General features: G+C 34.7%; 1 protein-coding gene across 1 annotated transcript; it reads right to left on the reverse strand.

The window, feature by feature from the left end:
- Positions 1 to 232: 232 nt before the first annotated feature.
- Positions 233 to 2,467, reverse strand: Ddx53 (DEAD-box helicase 53). The gene is made up of 2 exons (XM_026401390.1): positions 2,392 to 2,467; positions 233 to 2,064 (listed from the first exon to the last, which is right to left on the reverse strand). Exons 1-2 carry the CDS (start codon positions 2,465 to 2,467, stop codon positions 233 to 235), a joined length of 1,908 nt encoding a protein of 635 aa, XP_026257175.1.
- Positions 2,468 to 21,106: the final 18,639 nt, after the last annotated feature.

Here is a 21,106-nt window from a genome sequence, read left to right on the forward strand (position 1 = left end):
AGCAATAGCTAACATTTAATTTTTGCTCACATAATAATCTATCACTCTCATTTTAAAACATATTGTTTATTAAGGAACATGCACAACTGTAAAAGCTTAGCAGTATTATTCAAGAATTGATTGTTTCTTCAGACTTCCAGCATATTTCTAATACTGTGTCTCTTGAACACTGCATATATTTAACATGCTTTAAGTCTTCCTTTAGCCTGGTGGAGTTTTTCAACAAAAAACTTTAATAAAACTTCTTGGATTTTCCTTGATATTTTCTTGATCTTCTTTCTGTGTCTTTTTTTTCTTCATGAAGTTGGTATTCTTCTGCCATGGTTGCAAGATCTTCTGGGATAATCTGACTTGCTCTTTTTAGAATTTTAATTAATTCATTGGCAGTCTTTGAATCACTTTTAGTGAAAAGGGTTATCGAAATACCGGTCTTCCCTGCTCTTCCAGTACGTCCTACTCTGTGCACATATTCTTCAATATTCCGTGGAAAATCATAATTATATACATGTGTGATGTCATCAACATCAAGACCTCGAGATGCTAAATCAGTTGCAATCAGTATCTTCACTCTTCCAGTTCTGAAGTCCTCTAATGCTTGTTCTCGATCACTCTGATCTCTGTCACCATGCAGTAATTGTACAGGTATGCCTTGGATGCTTAAATCACTTGATAGGTCATCAGCAGTAAGTTTTCTGCTTACAAACACTATGACTTTGTCTTGGGGTGACATGTTTTTCAGGAATTCTTGGATAAGAGCTCGTTTTTCTCCTTCTGTGGTAACAATTACATTTTGCTTCACTGTATGTACAGCAGCCAGATCTAGAGTACCCACATAAACAATCATAGGCTCTTTCAAATAAGAATGTGCAAGTCGACGCACAGTATCTGGCCAAGTTGCACTTGTCATAATTGTCTGTCGGTCTGGGCGCACATCTAGTAAAATCTTCATTATCTGGTGTTCAAACCCTAGATCCAACATTTTGTCTGCCTCATCCAAGACCAAGTAGGTTATACTTCTTAGGTTGACAAAATTATTCATTTGCAGATCATTTAGTCTTCCTGGAGTTGCAATAATGATATCTATGCCTTCTGTAATAGCTTGTATTTGCTCTTTTCTGTTTCCACCACCATATATACATATACTTTTAAGACCTTCATATGAATACTTTGAACATTCAGAGTTCACCTGAAGAGCTAATTCTCTAGTTGGTGTAAGAACTAGCATGCCCGGTCCATTCCTTTGTTCTTTAGGTATTGGTTGAGAACTGAGATGAATAAACCCAGGCATTAAATAGGCCAATGTTTTGCCTGTTCCAGTTTGGGCCACTCCTATAAGATCTATTCCTTGTAGAATAATTGGCCATGCTTGTGACTGAATTGGTGTTGGCTTTTGGAAGCCAGCCATTGTTATGTTTCTCAGCAGTTCAGGATATTGCTGGAACGCATCTTTAAATTTACAAGTTGGATTAGGGATGATGCGTTTCTCAGCAATTTTCAAGTCATCACATATTATGTTGAAATTTTCCTTTCTCCAATTATCCACCTCAGCTTCAGACATCAAGCTTGTTTCTTTGGATTCTATGTAAAAATCTTTCTTAATTGGTGGTAAATCTGCCCATTTTCTTTTTTCCCATTTCATAGACTCTGCCCGGATTTGGTCCCAATCTAACAGTGGTTGAGCCCTTCTGACAGTGTAATTTGTGCTTAAACTGCTTTCAGAAGGGAGTTGGGATGCAGCATTATCATCAGGAGATTGGAATGGGGCATTATCAGCATATTTTGAATTGTAGCTTTGTTGTTTTTTAAGAAGAGTTTCTATGGCTTCTTTTGCCTTTGCTTTCATGTCATGGCTACCAAAAATTTTTACCTCTGCTTCAGAATCCCCCTTTATGATCTGTATCTTAGTGTTTGTTAAATGTTGTATATCTTTTATTTTTGATCCACCGCGACCAATTACTACACCAACCATATTGTTGTTCAAGCTAAAACAGAGTGGTGGTTCACGTGATCCTGTGGCCCTAGGCCCCAGATGGTCTGAGAGACTACTCCAGCCATAGTCTCTGCCTTGGTGTTGACCTTGGCATTGGCCCAGATCACTATCTCTGTCTGGGCTTCCGCCTCTGACAGGATCACTGTCTTGGCCTGGGCCTTGGCCTCTGCCAGAATCACTGTCTCCTCCTGAGCCTCGGCCTCCGCCTCCGCCTCCGCCTCCTCCCAGATCACTATCTCGGCCTTGGTCTCTTCCTCTGCCAGGATCACTGACTTGGCCTTGGCCTTTGCTTCTGCCAGGATCTCTGCTTCGGCCTCTGCCATCCCAGCTTCCGCCACCCTGGCCTCCACTGTGTCGCCCTCCTCTGCCTCGGCCTCTACCTTCTCGAGCTCCACCATGGCCACCCCTATTATCCCAGCTGCCTCCAGGATCTCTTGGATTAGACTCCACCCTCTTCCACTCTGGAGCCCGAGACATTGTGGAGTGATAGTAAAGTTAGGGTGGCCTCTTGCCTACATACATTTGGAAGAATGACAGGATTTAGGCCTCTCCTCAGGCACGGCGGAACCAACGGATTTGGTCGGTGGTGGCAGTTATTCGTAATTAGCCGTTACCGTTACCTAGGGAACCAGTGTTTGATGTGGGGGAGGGGTTTTAACTGATTGGCCAATCACAGGGCCAAGACTACGAGGTGTGGGCAGGCATTTGTGATGTAAAATTTAAAAAGACACACACTCTCATGGACTAACCCTGCCTACAATTAAACAAATTTGAGAATTTTGTCATTAACTTAAAACAATTTAAAGTTTATTTTTTAATTGATACATAAAAATCAGATATATTTATGGGATACTTTGTGATGTTTTGATATTTATAGACATTATATAATATTTAAATTCAGTTAAACTTAGCTATCTCCTCAAACCTGAATCGTTTGTCATGAAAACATTCAAAATCCTTTCTTCTAGCTCTTTCAAATATACAAGTATAATTTTACCCATAGTTATCGAACTGTTCAGTACACACCAGAATTTCTTACTCCTATCTAACTCTAATTTAGTACCCATTGACCAGTCTCTTCCCATCCGTCCCTTCCCCAGGTCTCCTTAGCCTCTAGTAACTGCTATTCTACTCTCAACTTCTATGAGACTGACTTTTTTAGATGCCGCATATGAATGAGAACATATGATACTTGTCTTACTGTGCTTGTTTTATTTGACTTAATAATCTCCAGTTCTATCTGTGTTGTCACAAATGACAAAGGACATACTGTTTTCTAATATTCCATTGTGTGTATGTATATAGACATTTTGATTCTTTAATTTTGTTTCTGGATATTTATCTTATTCTCCTCAAATTAGTTCTGGTTCACCTTGGGACAAACTTTCAAACAGGTCTTGAACTTATACACATTGACCTTTTTATAAGCCAATGATTTCTGTAGGAGAAAAAAGATTTTAAAAATCATGTTATTTGTTTATATATTTGTATGTTTATTTATTTTATTGAATTTCTTTTGTACACTCTCAAGGGCCCAGTTCCCATTTAAATGCAGTTCTTACCAACAATACTTAGTCTAGAAAAATTCATTGCTTCCTTCTATCTAGTGTAACTTAAAACATACCATCAAAAGTCTCTTAGATGAACAATATAGGACAGCATTTCTTCCTTATTATTCAGCTAAACACCAGTGCTTGTCCAGACAGTTTCTAGATATTATTATAAGAATGATGATTAGAAGAGACATGTTGAGACATGAGGTACTTTAAATAATTTTTAATAGTTTGCCACTTTCCCCAGAATTTCTTGATTTTTTTTATCTCCCTGTGGTTTCATATATTCCAAGATCTTTTCATGAGAAGGTTGTGTAGAAGTCATTTATTAGGTCTAATCTAGAAAACAACCTGATAGCAATCTGGACAGGTGACATCTAGCATCTATTTAGCAGTCCCAGAGGCAGGGACCCTCACTTCATTTCAAGAATGTCTATTCTATTATTCCACTTATGAAATGATTTAGTGGTTGCAGCTATTATACTACTTTTTTCTTCCTTAGGTCATTCTTCTCCTTTGAAGTCACAGACTTAAGTTCCATTCTCCTTGTGTATTTAAGGACCAGTGTCAAATCCCCCTAAGTGTTTCTTTTTATCAGAGTAATATCCCCAGTTTGTTCAATGTTTCTTGCTATGACCCAGTTTATTCGATGCACATAATCTTGTTCCTTCTCCTTTGTAAATGATTCATTGATGACCTTTTGTAACATAGCACATAGAATTAAAAAAAATCAAATTGGCAAAAATGATCTTATTAATACTATTAAGGCCTCTTCACTGACTTAATGGTTGTACTAATTCAGCCTAAGAACTCCTTGCTGCTCATAGTAACCTGATGGGTATTTAAGTTCATTTTTCTTCATCTTATACTTATTTTAGCTTTACTTTTATTTAACAAAAGTAGATTATGTATTTATCCTTTATTATTTTCCCTTTATATTTGGTCAATTGATGTGGCCTATTAAATATGATTTAATGATTATTTTTTTGTCCATCATATTATTCTCTACTTTCAAGCCTTCTGAAAATTTAATATTCACAGTGTCTTTTCCTTTTTAGGGAAAGTTGATAAAAATTTGAACATTGTTGAGTATAGCATCTGTGCCACATTGGGGGAAAACTTCTCTATGTCAGCAACTTTACTGAAAGATACATTTTGAAGAAAAAGAAGGCTGCTGGCTAAATATGTTCTGGAAATATAGCACCCTGCATTCTCTATCTTTTAAGAGTTTGTAGAAGTTCAGATAATTTTAAGTATTGATAAAATGAATTGTTTAATCCAAAGTTTCCCAAAGGAATTTTCTAATGGACCTCCTCATTAACTTTAAAGTAAACTTTTTATTTGGAATAATTCTAGATTTACAGAATATTTATGTGGATAGTATGAAGAATTCTCACATTCCCTTTGACCAGTTTTGATTTCTTCTAATATTGTCAATCACTATTGGTATATTACTGTTAACTAAACCCCAGACTTAATACTACTGGTTTTCTCTTAATGCATTTCATTTTGTTTCAGGATTCAGTCCAGGACTTCACATTGCATTTATTTGTTGTGTGTTGTTAGATATTCTCAGTCTTTCCTTATTTTTCATAACTTTACCAGTTTTAAGGAATAATGATCACATATTTTGTAGAATGTTCTTTCAAATTTGGTATACCTGTTGTAATTTTTCATGATTAAATTGGGGTTACAGAATTCAAAAAACTATATGGCTGGAGTGCTTTTCTTATCATATTTTATTAGGGAGATGTGGACCTGATATCATCATGAACAGTTGTTAGTAATGTTTATTTTGGTTACTTGGTTAAGTGGTGTTACCCAGGTATTCTCCAATGTAAAACATTTTTCTCCTTTTCCATATTCTGTTTTTTGGAAGTGAGTTACTAAACTCAAAAAACTCTCAAGGGCCCAGTCCCCAATTAAATGCAATTCTTACTAACATTTTGTACAACTAGAAAAGTTCTTTTTAATACAACTTTACAACTTAGAAAACACTGGTCTAGATAATATGCATTATCTGACCAATGTTCATTTTCATTTGGTTGTTTAATCAGATGTATTCTAACTAAATAACATCAAAACCCCTCTGATCTTTTCTATGAATTATATTAGTTATAAAGTGATCCTACTATCTTCTAGTTCATTAACTATTAGAAAAAAGGAGTTTGATTAATCAAATATGGCTGTTATATAGTAATTGTTTTAGTCAACTTTTTCACTGCCGTGACTAAAATACCTGACAAGAACAACATATATAGAGGAGGAAAAAATTATTTTGGAGCCTGCGGTTTCAGAGGTCTCAGTCCATATACAAGCTGACTCCATTCCTTGGGGCTTGAGGTGAGACAGATCATCATGGTGAAAGTATGTGGGAAAAGAAAGCAGCTGGGGACATGGTACCGGGAAGTGGGGGAGAGAGAGAGAGAAGAGAGAAGCGAGAGAGAAGAGAGAAGCGAGAGAGAAGAGAGGGGAGAGAAAAGAGAGGAGATAGGAGACAGAAGAGAGAGGAGAGAGAGAAAGAAATCCTCTCAACAAGGGAAAAATATAAATCCCAAAGGCACATCCCCAGACACCCACCAACTCTAGCCACACCCTGACTGCCTACATTTAAACACACTGATTAGGTTAAGACTCTCCTAACCCAATCATTTCACCTCTAAACTTTCTTCAATTTTCTCACACATGAGCTTTTGGGGAACACCTCCAATCTAGACCATAATATTGAATTTTGTATTATGTTTCTCTATCTTTATGCTTTAATTACTTCATTTATAATACTCAATATTACAGAATTCTAGAGTTGTTGGACAAATCAGAGGTCATCTTTTCCTTCTTCATTATGGGGACAATGAAATTAATTGCCTAAAATCTTTCTAGACTTGATCAAGAATATTCAGAAAAATATTAGATAAAATTCTCAAACTATTTCTTGGGTAAGGTCTCTCACTTCTCTACTCTGAAGTGATTTGCTTCTCTTCCTGTTGCTTTATGTGTGTGATAGAACAGAATAGAATATGTGAAAGTGAAATGAAGGAAGCTTGTATTTTGGTAAGAAGCGGTAGTTGTAAAATTTGAGTGCAGAATAACACCCTTTGAGGTGGAACTCTTTGTAGTGAATAATTGGAATGATCTAGAACTGATGGAAGCCTTTCCTGACTATTGCAGGTATTGAGAGGGATTATTCCTCCTTTGTTACCAATCTGTGGTTAGTCTTATCAGTTGTCACCTAAATTAAGGGCCACAAGTGTGACATTCTGTGATCCAGATATCTAATGAGCTAATCCTTTGTGTCTGAATGTTTCCAGTAGACATATACCCCTTTGACTTGTAGCATGGTATCTTATTGACATACTCTTGGAAAAAAAACAAGACACAAAAATGTGAAGTTGTTTGTTATATGGTTTTTAGTGGAGAAATTGGATATCAAGTTCTAATAGGGCAGAGGTGGGCAAAAGAAGGAATTGAGTTTCTAGGTGGGTAATTTGTACCAAGGTAAGAAGAAAGGTAATGAAAGAAAAGACAGCTTGTGTTTAAAGATAGTCTTCATCATTTTGCTTAGAGTGGTACCCATGAACTTATAGGCAGCAGTTGGAGGGTAAAATATCACAGGCAGCAAATCGACTTAATTTTTAATCACTATAATTTCCACAAAACTTTCTTGTAGATTAGGCAATGCTGCTGGCCTAAAATACTTGTATAGATGAGATTGCTTTATAAATCAACTAGATAGCATTTTATTTCATAATCATTTTATGATATAAGGCAAACTTGACTAATGGAATTCCATTTAGCATTGATTATTATAATTATATTTGATTTTACATGTATATAGCACTTTATAATTTATAACACCCTTCATTAAAATAGTCTCCATGGGATTATATGTATTGTGTGTGTATGTGTATATATATATATATATATATATATATATATATATGTGTGTGTGTGTGTGTGTGTATACACATCTATACATATATATATATACACATATATTCTGTATATATACAATGTGTATATATATTTTCATAATTCTATTTAACACATATGATGTATTGTGGCCAAAGAGGCTATCATCATTGCATATATTGGTATGTTTATTTTGTGCATACATAGAACCATACTATACCTTGGCAGCAGTGTGGGAGAGCAGCAAAAAACACTGGAACCAAAATAATGAGTTCATATCTCATGCCCACCACTTCTTCACTGTGAGCCTTTGAGCAAGTTCCAAATTTCCTTTGCTTTGGTTTTGCTATCTGAAGAATAACATAGTAAAACACATATCGTGCACAAATGCACAGAAACATGCACAAAGTTAACACTAAATGATTTATTATATGACTTTTTGAAATATTGATCATCATGTTATGGAAATGATAGTTGTAGAAAATAATTATGGAGGCTCTTAAATGCTTGTTCAAGGATATTCTTGATTATTTTCTTTGCTCCACATCAAAACTTTAAAAAAATCATTTAAAGCTTTTTTTAACACATATCTAAATTTATTCGATTGATCTTTTTAATTCTAACATCATGCTATTTTCTTTTTTGTAAAATATCCTTTTAATATGAAATGAGGATCACAAATTATTTTTATTAGAGCATTATATTTATACATATTAGTAGAGTTCATTTGTACAATATCATACAGTCATGGGATTTGATTTAAGTTCCTATTTTCCCCTTCTCCTCCCTCTAGTCTCTTTCCTCTACACTACTGGTCTCCCATTTATTTGTTTGTTTATTTATTTATTAATGATTGTTTTTTTATTTTACTTACACATAAAGGCAAAATTCCCCATTGTATATTTTCATATGCATGCAATGTGATTTTGTTCAATTTATTCTGCTTTTCCTCCCCTTTATTGTTCCTCCTCCCTCTCTTTCATATTCTTTTTTCTACCCCACTGATCTTCCTACATGATTATAATAGTTGATCCTCCCTCCTTTCCTTATTTGGCTCTAGTTTACACACAAGAAAGAAATTTACACACATGACACTTGATTTTCTGAGACTCGTTTCTTTCACTTAGAATGATATTTTCCAGTTCAATTCATTTACTAGCAAATGTCATAATTTCATTCTTCTTTATGGCTGAGTAATTGTGGTATGTATGCCTCAATTTCTTAATCCATTTGTCTACTGATAGAAATCTGGCCTGATTCTATAATTTGGCTATTGTAAATTGTGCTGATATAAACTTTGAGGTAGATGTATTGCTGTAGTATGCTGAATTTACTTCTTTTGGTAAACATTGGGGAGTGGGATAGCTCTGCCACATAGTAGTTGCATTCTTAGTTTTTTGAAGAATCTCTATACTTCTTTCCAGATTGGTTGAAGTATTCTATAGTCCCACCATAAATGTAAAGTGTACTTTTCCCCCACATCTTTGTCAGCATTTATTATTATTTGTGTTCTTTATAATTGCCATTCTGTTTGGAGTGAGGTGAAATCTTAGTATAATTTTGATTTGCATTTCCCTGATCACTACAGATGTTGAATAATTTTTTTCATATATTTGTTGGCTGTTTGTGTTTCTTACTCTTTTTTCACCTTTAATTAATTAATTAATTAATTAATTTTTGTAGTTGTAGATGGACAGAATGCCTTTATTTTATTTATTTTTATGTGGTGCTGAAGATTGAACCCAGTGCCTCATACATGCTAGGTGAGTGTTCTACTGCTGAGCTACAACACCAGCCCTGTGTTTCTTATTTTGAGAAATATTTATTTAGTTATTTTGCCTATTTCTTAGTTGAATCATTTGATTTTTGGTGATTATTTTTTAGCTTTATATATTCTGGATATTAATTCCCTTTCAGAGGAACAGCTGGCAAAGGTTTTCTCCCATTCTGCATTCTCTCTTTTGATGTTCTTTATTGTTTCCTCTGCTGTGCAGAAGCTTTTTAATTTGAAGCTACCCCATTTATTGATCTCTGGTTTTATTTCTTGAGCTTTAGGGATCTTGTTAAGGAAGTCAGTGTCAGCACCAATATGATGGAATCTTGACCCTATTGTTTTCTTCTAGCAATTGCAAGGATACTGGTCTAACTTCTAAGTCTTGATCCACTTTGATTTGACTTTTGTGCAGGATTAGAATAGGGATCTAGTTTCATTCTTCTACATATGCATGTCCAGTTTCCCAACATCATTTGTTAAAAAGACTGTCTTTTATCCTACATTTATTTTTGGCACCTTTGTCAAGCATCAGATGGCTGTTAGTATGTGGGTTTGTCTCTGTGTCTTCTACTTCTTTGGTATTCATGTCTATTTTTTTTTTTTTTGTACTGGGGATTTGAACTCAAGGGCATGTGACCACTGAGCCACATCCTCAGCCCTATTTTGTATTTTATTTAGAGACAGGGTCTCACTGAGTTGCTTAGTGCCTCACTTTGGCTGAGGCTGGCTTTGAACTTGCAAACCTCCTGCCTTAGCCTTCTATGCTGCTGGGATTACAGATGTGTACCACTGTGCCTGGTACTGTTTTTGCTACAATGACTCTATAGTATAATTTGAGATCAGGTATTGTGATGCCTCCTGCATTGTTTTCCTGATCAGCATTGCTTTGGCTATTCTGGATCTCTTAGTTTTCCAAAATAATGTTAAGACTCAGTATGGGGCTAGATTATGTGTAGGGTAAGATTTGCTCTTACTTGGCTGAGTTGTGAGTATTGCTCAGCAGCAGGATCCCTACTCTCTGAACTTGAAGTGTTTCAATCTCTTTCTGCCCTGTCTTGGTGGGGAAGGAGAGGGATTTTGCTAATGTTAGCAACAGATTACAGCCTTAAGATAAATATCCAGTCTCTACTTTGACATCTATAACACTAATGCCACCTATATAGGAATGGTAGAGTCAGTATTTAACATTAGTACCAATCATAAAAAAAAAAAAAACTGGGAACTAGGTCAGGCATTCAATAGCAGATGTCTACTACATCACTCACTGTGAAAGATGCTAGTCTTGGCTAGATATTGGATTTCTGGGGCCTCCAGTAAAATTCACTTTTAGGGTATAGGGTATAAACATCCACAAATTTTACCTTCACCACTATGAATGTGAACTACTGGGTATCCACCCTGGAGTGCAGATGATCTGGTGTGGCTGCTATAGGCATCTTCACAATAGCTTTTATATTTTTGTATACAACCAGAGATATGAAAAATATGGAGTGTCAGCAACAAAGGATCTTCCTCCCATTGGTATCTATAGCCTATACAAGCAAGGTATATTTTCTTAGCACCTATTTCAGTAACTCTGGTTCAGGTACACTCTGGAAGTCATGATGCATGACTGCTGGCACTTTCTTTACATGTTTCCAATTTTCTGTATCTGCTTCCTGCTTTGTAACACATATAAATAGTTCCTGGGCCACATCCCCACTTGTTTTCCATTGCAACAATCTTGTTTCTCCATGAACTATTTGCCTTGGGAGCCTGAGCAATTTCTATGTTCAACAAGATCAACTCTCCTCTCTAATCCACATGTTCCCCCAAGCCAGTTAAAAAATATTTTGTTATCTGACATACTGTCCTCTTTCTCCCTGTGCTCCCTCTTCTTCTCAGTTGCTATCACTGCCACTACTACCAGCCAAGTACATTTATTTATTTATTTTTACTTTTTTATTTATACATGACAGTGGAATGCATTACAATTCTTATTACACATATAGAGCATGATTTTCATATCTCTGATTTTATACAAAGTATATTCACACCAATTCGTGTCTTCATACAATGTACTTTGGATAGTAATGATCATCACATTCCATCATCCTTGCTAACCCCACACCCTCTCCATTCCCCTCCAACCCCTCTAGATAAGAGATCATCTATTCCTCCCATGTTCTCTCTCCCTATCCCACTGTGAATCAGCCTCCTTATAACAAAGAAAATATTCAGCATTTGGTTATTTGGGATTGGCTAACTTCACTTAGCATTATCTTCTCTAACTCCATCCACTTACCTGCAAATGCCATGACTTTATTCTCTTTTATTGCTGAGTAATATTTCATTGTGTATATATGCCACATTTTCTTTATCCATTCATCTATTGAAAGGCATCTAGATTGGTTCCACAGTTTAGCTATTGTGAATTGTGCTGCTATAAACATTGATGTGGCTGTGTCCCTGTAGTATGGTGTTTTTAAATCCTTTGGGTCAAATGGTAGTTCCATTCCCAATTTTCCAAGAAATATCTATACTTCTTTCCATATTGGCTACACCAATTTGCAGTCTACCAGCAGTGTATGAGGAAGGTCTGATGTGTCACAAAGGAGGTATACTATTAGATAATGAAGACATTAAATTTGGGGGGAAGAAACAAGGGTGACCTTTGTGAAGAGATCAAGCCGGCTGGGAGGACTAAGACAAAAGTTGTAGATTAAGGAGAAAGATGAAGGGGAAAAAATGAACTTTCAGAAACCCTAAAGACAATCAAAGAAATTTCATATTAATATGGTAGAAATCATAGCAGATTTAGAAAGACGGAGTCATGTGGCATTAATTGTGGAAGTATGTTCATAGGGAGAAAGAATGCAGGGAAATGGGGTAAAGTGGTCTTTTGTTATATTTCGAGTACATTGGACTGAGGGACTTAAACAGAGTATGGCATTAGGAATTTGGATTTGGAAAAAGCAATACATAAAGAATATGTCCATGAATTAAGTAACATTTTTGACTACTACATGCCAAAATTTAAAATGTATTACCTTATTTAATCATCATAACAACTTCACAGTAAGTATTTCCTCCTATTTTATGTGAAAATCTAAATCTCAGAGATTTTTATATTATCTAAAAGTTCAGTCAAAGTTATGTTAAATAATATAGCTTAATTAAATGTTGGTCTGATTAATTCTAAGACCTTTCCCCCTGCTCCACACCTCAGGGAAAAGCATGCTTTGTTTTGTCCCTGATTCTAGAAACAAGATTAAAATAAGTTTTAATCAAAGATGGCTCTGTCCTCTAGCTTGGAGACTCTTGAATCAGAGAATCTTGTAGACAGTGACAGGGATACTGAAGTAGAAGACATTTTGTAGGGAAATAAGAGTTTGATTTCATTTGTGTCCACTATGAGATATTGTAGGAATGTACAAGTGGATATGTAAATAAGATGGAGATGGACTGTTCAGATGAGAACAGAAAGAGTAAAGAAAGACATGTTTAAGAACATTTTAAGGAACCAAAGAATTCTTGTGATTAAATGAGAAGAGGACAATAGGAAGGCAGGTGAAGTAACAAGGAATATTGAAGAGAGAAGAGAATAGCAATATAAAGAAAATAAGGCAAAATTACTTGTTGAAGCTTGTTAAATATTTTGACAAGATAGGAGGTAAGTAAACTACAATTTTGAGAGAAGGAATCATCAATGACCTTCAGGAAGGCACTTTTCTGGGGGTAATAGATAAATATATATTTCAAGGAAAGCTATTGAGATGAGAAACAACTAGAACTTTGTCGTGATAGAGTGAGAACTTTACATTTTTTTTACCTAAAGCTGAAGGGGACTGTCATAATTTTTTAAATAAGTTTTCTAAGAAACCAAGATTTCATGGGCAGATTATTGGAATTGTTCTATTAAGGATCCAGTAGATTTCAAGAAAGTAACTTCTCATGAATATTGGAGGAAAATGAACTTTAATAGTCTTTCAAAATATGTGGGAGGATGTAGGATGAGGGAGAGAATCACAAGGATACAGGAACCATTCATTAGCACTTTCATAAAAGGAAAGTTTGTCTAAAAGGAGGGAGGGGAGTGTCGAGGATTCTTTCAAGGAGATTACAGTGCTATTTTTAGCTATGCATTAAACCTTCCTCTATCAAATTGGGCTTATTCTCCACAGAGTAGGGTATGTATTATTTAGGTATATGAAGAAGTGAGGCTACTGGGGTAATTAATTCTCCTTTCAGTAAAAAAAAAATAGTGTAAGCTGATTAGCACCTGCAATAAACTCCTTTGGGTAATTCTTAACAACCTCTTCCAATAAAAATGTTAACATATTAACACTTATTTTTAAAATGAATAACCTTCAATTATTTATTGCGTCTGTTGTGTTTTTACCATTTGATTCTATTATTGTGATGCTTAGAGCAGTCAAACTCATAGAAAGTAGAAGGGAGCCATGGACTGGTAAGGGACTGGAGAGTGAGTGTTCAATGGGCACAGAGCTATAGTTTGGGAAGATGAAAAACCTGTGGAGGTGGATTGTGGTGACGTCTTTGACTCTCTTTGAGGCATTTGATAGGCTTTACCCCCTATTATGTCAATAGAAACCACATGGGGAGCTTGGCTATCTACTCTCACCCTGACATAATAAGGCATGTCCCTTTCTCTCTACAGTGTAGGTAAAGGATAAATGGGGAACCTAGGCTTTTGCACCTTCCTGGCCATAATGAGGCTGGACTCCACTTTTCTTACCAGTGAGGTGTCAGGGAAGGCCTGCTAAAATAGAAGATGAAAATAAGACCCAAATCCTATACCAAATATGTAGGATAGAATAAAAGTTCATTCAGCATATCAAGAGCCAGGAAAATCTCAACTTGCATGAGAAGACACCATTGATGGATGCCAACGCTAAGAAGAAATAGACATTGAAATTATTTGAAAAGAATTTTAAAAAGACATCATAAAATTTCTCCAATGAAGAATTATAAACATACTTGAAACAAATAAAAAAGATAAAGTCTTAGCAAGAAGTAGAAGGTATAATGAAAAACTAAACAAAGATGTGAAAATTCTAAAATGAACTTGATTTAAAAAAATAGAGATAAGTGGCTGGGGTTGTGGCTCAGTGATAGAGTGCTCGCCTAGCGTGTGTGGGGACCCTGGGTTCGATCCTCAGCACCACATAAAAATAAATGATTAAAATAAAGGTGTTGTGTCCAATGACAACTGAAAAAAATGAATATTGGAAAAAATAGAGAAAAGAGAGGAGTGAAGCAATAAACTTGGAGAAATTACCTAATCTTAGCAGAGAGAAAATGGACTGGAGAAAATTAACAAAGCTTCAGGAACTTGTAGACAAGAATAAAATGTCTAATATTCATAAAACCAGACTTCCAGAAGAGAAGGAAGAATATGAACATAAATACATATTCAGAGGAATAATGACTGAAATCTTTCTAATTTCATGAATGTTATAAAGAAATTCAGGATATAAGCACATTCTAAAACAATAAACCCAAAGAAGTCCATGATAAAACACATGATAATCAGATTTCTGTGTGCTAAAGATAATGAAAAAAATTGCTGAATATAGAAATGACAGTTTACCTAGAAGGAAACAGCAGTTCAAATGATAGCAAATGCATATATAATACATGGATCAACCAATAAAAAGCCATACAAATATGTCTGAAAGTACTATAGATACATCAAAAAGGAATTAGAAAAACTTTACAACTAACTCACAGGAAGTCAGGAAAAGAAAGTTGAGAGACAGAAATCAGAGAAAAAAAGAAAAGAAAAAATAAAAATATGCCGGATTTTAGCTATGTTATATTTATAATTGCATTAAAAGCAAATGTAATCTGAATGTAAACCACTTAAATTTACCAAATGTACCATTGAAATATAAATCGATAGGATATTATAAATCTAGCTATAAATTGCCTATAAGCAATTTTCTTCAAATATAATGATGTGTGTAGGCTGAAAGTAAAAGTAGGGAATATATATATACACACACACTTTAATAAAAAGAATACAGAGATACCTACGCTAGGATTTGTAGATTTTAGAGCTAAAAAGAATAGCAGGAACAAAGAAGTATATTATGCCATTATAATACATCAATTTACCATGAAAAAAGAGATCCTTAATAAGTTTGCCTCTAATAACAGGGCTTCAAAATATATGAAACAAAAACTGAAAGGAGTAATGATGAATCCCTCAGGAGTTATTGATAAATCTATCATTATAACTGTGAATATCTACATCCCTCTCTCAACAATTGATAGAATGACTAGACAGAAAATAAGCAAGAATATAAACCTTAAACCACCAACAACTGACAGGATATAATTGACATTTATGGAAAACTTCACCCTATAATAGCACAATAAACATTTTTTAAGGCCCATAGGTCTTTTCCTAAAATAGACTATATATTGGGACATAGAACAAACCCCAACAGATTTTAAAAGTTTGAAATAATATGAATTATTTTATTTGGCCACCATGGTATCAAACTAGAAATCGGTAATAGACCCAATACAGGAAATGTTCATGCATTTGGAAATTAAAGAAAACACTTTTAAATAATCCATGGTTACATTATTTACATGTAAATGCCAATGGCATATTTTAAATACATAGAATGACATGAATTCATAATATAACAAAAGTAAATGCCAATGGCATATTTTAAATACATAGAATGATAGGAATTCATAATGTATCAAAATTTGTGGAGTACAGCTAAACCAGTTCTGGGAAGGTAATTTGTAGAACTAAATGGTTATATTGAAATGAGGAAAGGTCTCAAGTCAACAATTTAATTCCTATCTCATGGAACTATAGAAAGAATAGCAAAATAAACTCAAAACAGATTATTAAGGAAGAGATAAAACTACATGTAAAATCTACATATAAAATCTCAAGGAATCTACCAAAAAATAAATAAACAAACACTTCTATAACCAACAAGTAGGGTCAGCAAGTTAGCAGATACAAGATCATCATATAAAAATCAATTTAATTTCTGTAAGCTAGCAATGAACTTGTTGGGTCCAGAATTAAAAGCAGCAATATCAGTTATAACAACTCAACAATAATGACATAATTAGATGTAAATCTAATGATATGTACAGTATTTATATGCTGAAAAACATGTTTAATGCCGATAGAAGCAGCAAAATATCTAGGGTGGTTTCTCATATTCAAGGCGTAGAAAATTAATATAACAAATATTTAATTTCTCCCCCAATTCATACAATTACTGTAAAAATTCCATCAAAAATATTTGTGTATATACTCAAATTCATTATCAAATTTATACAAAAAGTAAAGGAACACAATGGGTGAAACAAATTCAACAGGGAAGATTCAATTTGGAGAAAAAAAGTCTACCTGATTTAAAGACTCATCATATCTCTAGTATTCAATACTGTCTGGTTTTGGTGAATGAATAGCTATATACAGACAATGGAACAGAATATAGAACCTAGGAGTAGACCTAAATACATACATTCATGTATATAGCATAAAAATTTAGTAGACATTGTTTCCCAGTACTTCCTCATGCCCTTTCATTGTCCCTCTACTCAATCATCTCCTTTTAACCTACTGGCTTCCCTTCTATTTTCAGAAGATCTTTGTTTCTATCTAGCTTCCACATTAGAGAAAACATATTACCCATTACATTCTAAGTCTGTTTTATTTTGCTTGACATGATGTTCTCCAATTCTGTTCATTTTCCTCCAAGTGACATAATTTTGTTATTTTTTATGGCTGAATAAAACTCCGTTGTATATGTATACCACATTTTCTTATCCATTCATCTGTTGACAAACATCTAGACTAGTTTCATAACTTGGCTACTGTGAATGCACTGCAATAAACATTGGGATTGCATATATGTCTGTAGTTTGATACTCCAATTCTTTTGAACAAATACTGAGGAATGGTATAGCTGGACCATATGGTTATTCCCTTTGTACTCTTTTGAGAGCCCTCAATACTGATGTTGATTTTGGCTGTACTAATTTATATTCCCATCAACAGTGTGTAAGAGTTCCTCCCCACCCTGTACCTTTGCCAATTTATTGTTATCTATATTCTTGATGATTACCATTCTGACTAGAATGAGTTGCATTTCCCTAATGGCTACAGATATTGAACATTTTTTCACATAATTATTGGCCAATTGTATCTATTATTTTGAGAAATGTCTATTTAGTTAATTTGCTCATTTATTGATTTGGTTGTTTTTCTGGTGTTGAGTTTCATTTTAATATATAATCAATATGAAAAATTTATTAGTGTATAATTTTTACATTTTTAGTATTAAGTCTTCAAATTTCCATATATTTTTTACTCATATGGCCACATATCAAATGCTTTCTGACCACATGTAGCTAATGGCTATTGTATTGGAGAGCTCAGCTCTAGAGAGATTAAATATTATTTATTTGAAGTCACATAGCCAAATAAGCATTCATTCATGCCCTTAATCCCTGAAAAGAAATATTAAATCTGTTATATGCCAGAAACCCTTCCTTGTATGAGGGGTGGTAAATAAATAAGACATTTATCTCCCAGAGCAAAGAGAGATATATAATCAAATGATTAAAATTCAATGAAAAAAAGTGCAAACATTGATATATGTACAAAGATAAGTAGCTGAGCAAAACAGTTATCTCTGGGAAAAATGATCAATAAAGAATCAGAAATAAAATAGATTATCCATAAATTCATTCACTTATCTACTTGGATATGCTGAACATTAAAAATTTTATATCATAGTTTCTAATTTTGTTTAGCTAAATAAGTCATTTTGACAGTCCTCAACTCTAAAATACAATTCTCTGCAATCATTTCTGAAGAAAAAGTCTACAGCTTTGCATATGCTGCCTACAATCCCCCAAACCCAGTCAACTTCCCTCAGTCTATTCTCCATAGCAAATGGTTTTGTAGGGGTAAAAATCTGTGTTTTATGTAAAAAAAACAAAAAATGCTTATCCCTATGGTGAATTTTGAAGTTAAATGCAGTTGTATGTTAAGAGTACTTACTTCAGAATGTGATTTTTTTACAGAATATTTTAATACTTCTTTTTTGGAAAATATTATATGTTACTTTCAATCTGTTATGCGACTTCTGAGAAAGAAAAAGTAAGGATAGTAGAAGAGTCTTCCTGGTGTCTCATTTGTTATAAGAGGAGAAAGTTCTGCTTTGTACTCAAATTTACAGACTTCTAGAAGAATGATGTAGATAATTCATTTAGGTCAAATACTATTATTTATTTAATAGTATAAATCCAAAGAAGAAGCAAGAAGAATGATTTACTACATTATAGACAAATTAAAAATAGTGGACTTCACTGTTTTTTTTATTGCATTGCAAGTTTATGATGTGGTAACAGCCTCTATATTGAAGTGGCTTAACACACATTTTGATTTTTTTTAGCCTGTATGTCTACATGGTTTGACATTATATTCCACTGATTGTGGTCCTTCACAACCAAGTTTCATCTTTTTAATATGCTTTCATGATCAGTAAGGTGGGAAAATATAACATGACAAACAATACATTGGCTTTAAAAAAATATTGGTTCCTTTTAAATCATACATGATAGGAGAATCCATTTTGATATAATTATACATTGACTTTTAAAATGCCCCCGTTGAAATTATATGCCACTTCGGTTCATATTTTTTTTTAATTTTTTAATATTTATTTTTTATTTTCTCGGCGGACACAACATCTTTGTTGGTATGTGGTGCTGAGGATCGAACCCTGGCCGCACACATGCCAGGCAAGCGCGCTACCGCTTGAGCCACATCTCCAGCTCTTCGGTTCATATTTTATTTGCCATAATGTTCATTCAATGATACCTAACTTTAAAAGGGCTAGGTAAATACAAACTATCTGCCTGGGAGAAAATGTAAATAAGGATATTTTTGAAGTGCACTACAAATTTCTGTAAGCCCCTACTATGTGCCAAGAGTAAATAGCCCAGCATCATAGTTTAGGAGAATTTCACTAATCTGGTTGTGAAATTCCTATGTAGAGCATTATACTACAATATGTTAATGCTTCTAGAGAGAAAACCAAGAGAATGCTAGGAGAATACTAAGGATATGCCTTTGCCTGGGGAAGCCATAGAAAGTATATTCAAAGACTGGACATTGGAGATGAGAGATTTACTAAGTTAAAGAAAATGACTGTGTACCTGGAGTAGAGGCATGGGTGAAAGTTATGGTTAGGGAAAAGGTAGGTAGGCAGAGATCATTTTAGGAAGAGGAAGAAGTGTATGAAAATTTATAGATTCTTGAGAGAGCCAAGAACATCTGAGCTCTGTGGACTCTTGGGGCAGGAGCATAAGGTTCACTAGAAATGGGAAGGTAGGGAATCATAGTAATGAAGAGGATTGGAACAGATCATGAGAGTTTGAGTACCAGGGTAAAGTGTTTTGATATTTTCCTAAGGGCAAGAAGCAATCAACAAATTTTTGCTAGTCAGTAAGTATTTACCAGCACATCTGTGGTAGGCTCAGACTATCTGAAGTGCTGCAAGAGAAGAATGAGGTATAAGAATCCACTCTAAGAACAGACTTTAAAGATTAATAAATTTATATGATACCTCAGTGATTTCATTCAGTATGTTTTATAAGATTTTCCCTTAAGATGGTTAGAAACAATGATGTTAGTTTGTATATAAATAATATGATGTTATCAGACCTGGACCTTGTATGATAAAATGTTATCCATATTAGTGGTGAAAACTATAACACCTAACATATTTATAGTACTTACTATGTGCTATATGCTGTTCTAAATGCTTTACTTTTTTAAAAAAAGTTTTTTAGTTGTTGATAGATCTTTATTTTTTTATTTATATGTGGTGCTAAGAATCGAACCCAGTGCCTCACACATACCAGGCAAGAGTGCTACCACTGAGTCCCAGCCCCAGCCTTTACTTTTAATCTTTACAAAAACCTTCTCAAATAAGTAAAATTAATAATCCCATTTTGTAGATAAGATAACTGACTTGCAGAAAATTAAGTAACTTGTTGAAAGTACTCACCAGGTAAACTGGTGGTAAACTGCTTCAATAGAATTTACATCTGAAGTGTAATCAGCAGAATGGCAGCTCAGCACATGTGTCAGTCAGCTTTTTGTCACAGTGACCAAAACACTTGATAAGAACAACTAGAAGAAAAAATGTTTATTTTGTCTTTGGCTCACAGTTTTAGATCCTCAATCTATTTTCATTAGGTCCCATTTCTTTGTGCTGTAGGTAACAGAACATCATGGCAGGAGGTGACAGAAGGAAGCAGCTCAGTTCACAGCAGCAGGGGGAGGGAGGGAGAGAGGGAGGGAGAGTGGGAGGGAGGGAGGGAGAGAGAGAGAGAGAGAGAGAGAGAGAGAGAGAGAGAGAGAGAGAGAGAGAAAGAGAGAAAGAAGAAGAAGGAGGAGGAGGAGGAGGAGGAAGAGGAGGAGGAGGAGGAGGAGGAGGAGGAGGAGGAGGAGGAGGAGGAGGAGGAAAAGATACAAGAGAGGAGAGGAGGGGAGAGGAAGGGAGGGGAGGGCCAGGAGCAAGATATTGTCTCCAAAGTTGTGGCCCCAGTGATCTATTTCCTCCATCTATACCCTATTGCCTACATTTAGGCCAAGTAGTCCATTCAAATCATCAATCCATCAAATAGATTAGTCCACTGATGATGTTATAGCCCTCATGATGTAATCATTATTCATTTCACCTCTGAACATTGCTTCATTGCCCAACACTTGAACTTTTGTGGGACATTCCATATCCAAACAATAACATCATGCTCTCTTCCCAGTGAAACCATTTAAGTGGTGAAAATTATGAAGCAAATACCTGTTTAAGTTTTATC

The sequence above is a fragment of the Urocitellus parryii genome, chromosome X, assembly GCF_045843805.1.
Source record: "Urocitellus parryii isolate mUroPar1 chromosome X, mUroPar1.hap1, whole genome shotgun sequence".
Classification (NCBI taxonomy): Eukaryota; Metazoa; Chordata; class Mammalia; order Rodentia; family Sciuridae; genus Urocitellus; species Urocitellus parryii.

What these genes read in the sequence shown, in the direction of transcription:
- Ddx53 (XM_026401390.1), bottom strand. Translation starts at nt 2,467, where the DNA reads ATGTCTCGGGCTCCAGAGTGGAAGAGGGTGGAGTCTAATCCAAGAGAT. An exon ending in CAGCTGGGATAATAGGGGTG is followed by an intron (nt 2,065 to 2,391) that starts GCCATGGTGGAG and finishes GTCAACACCAAG; the next exon opens with GCAGAGACTATGGCTGGAGT.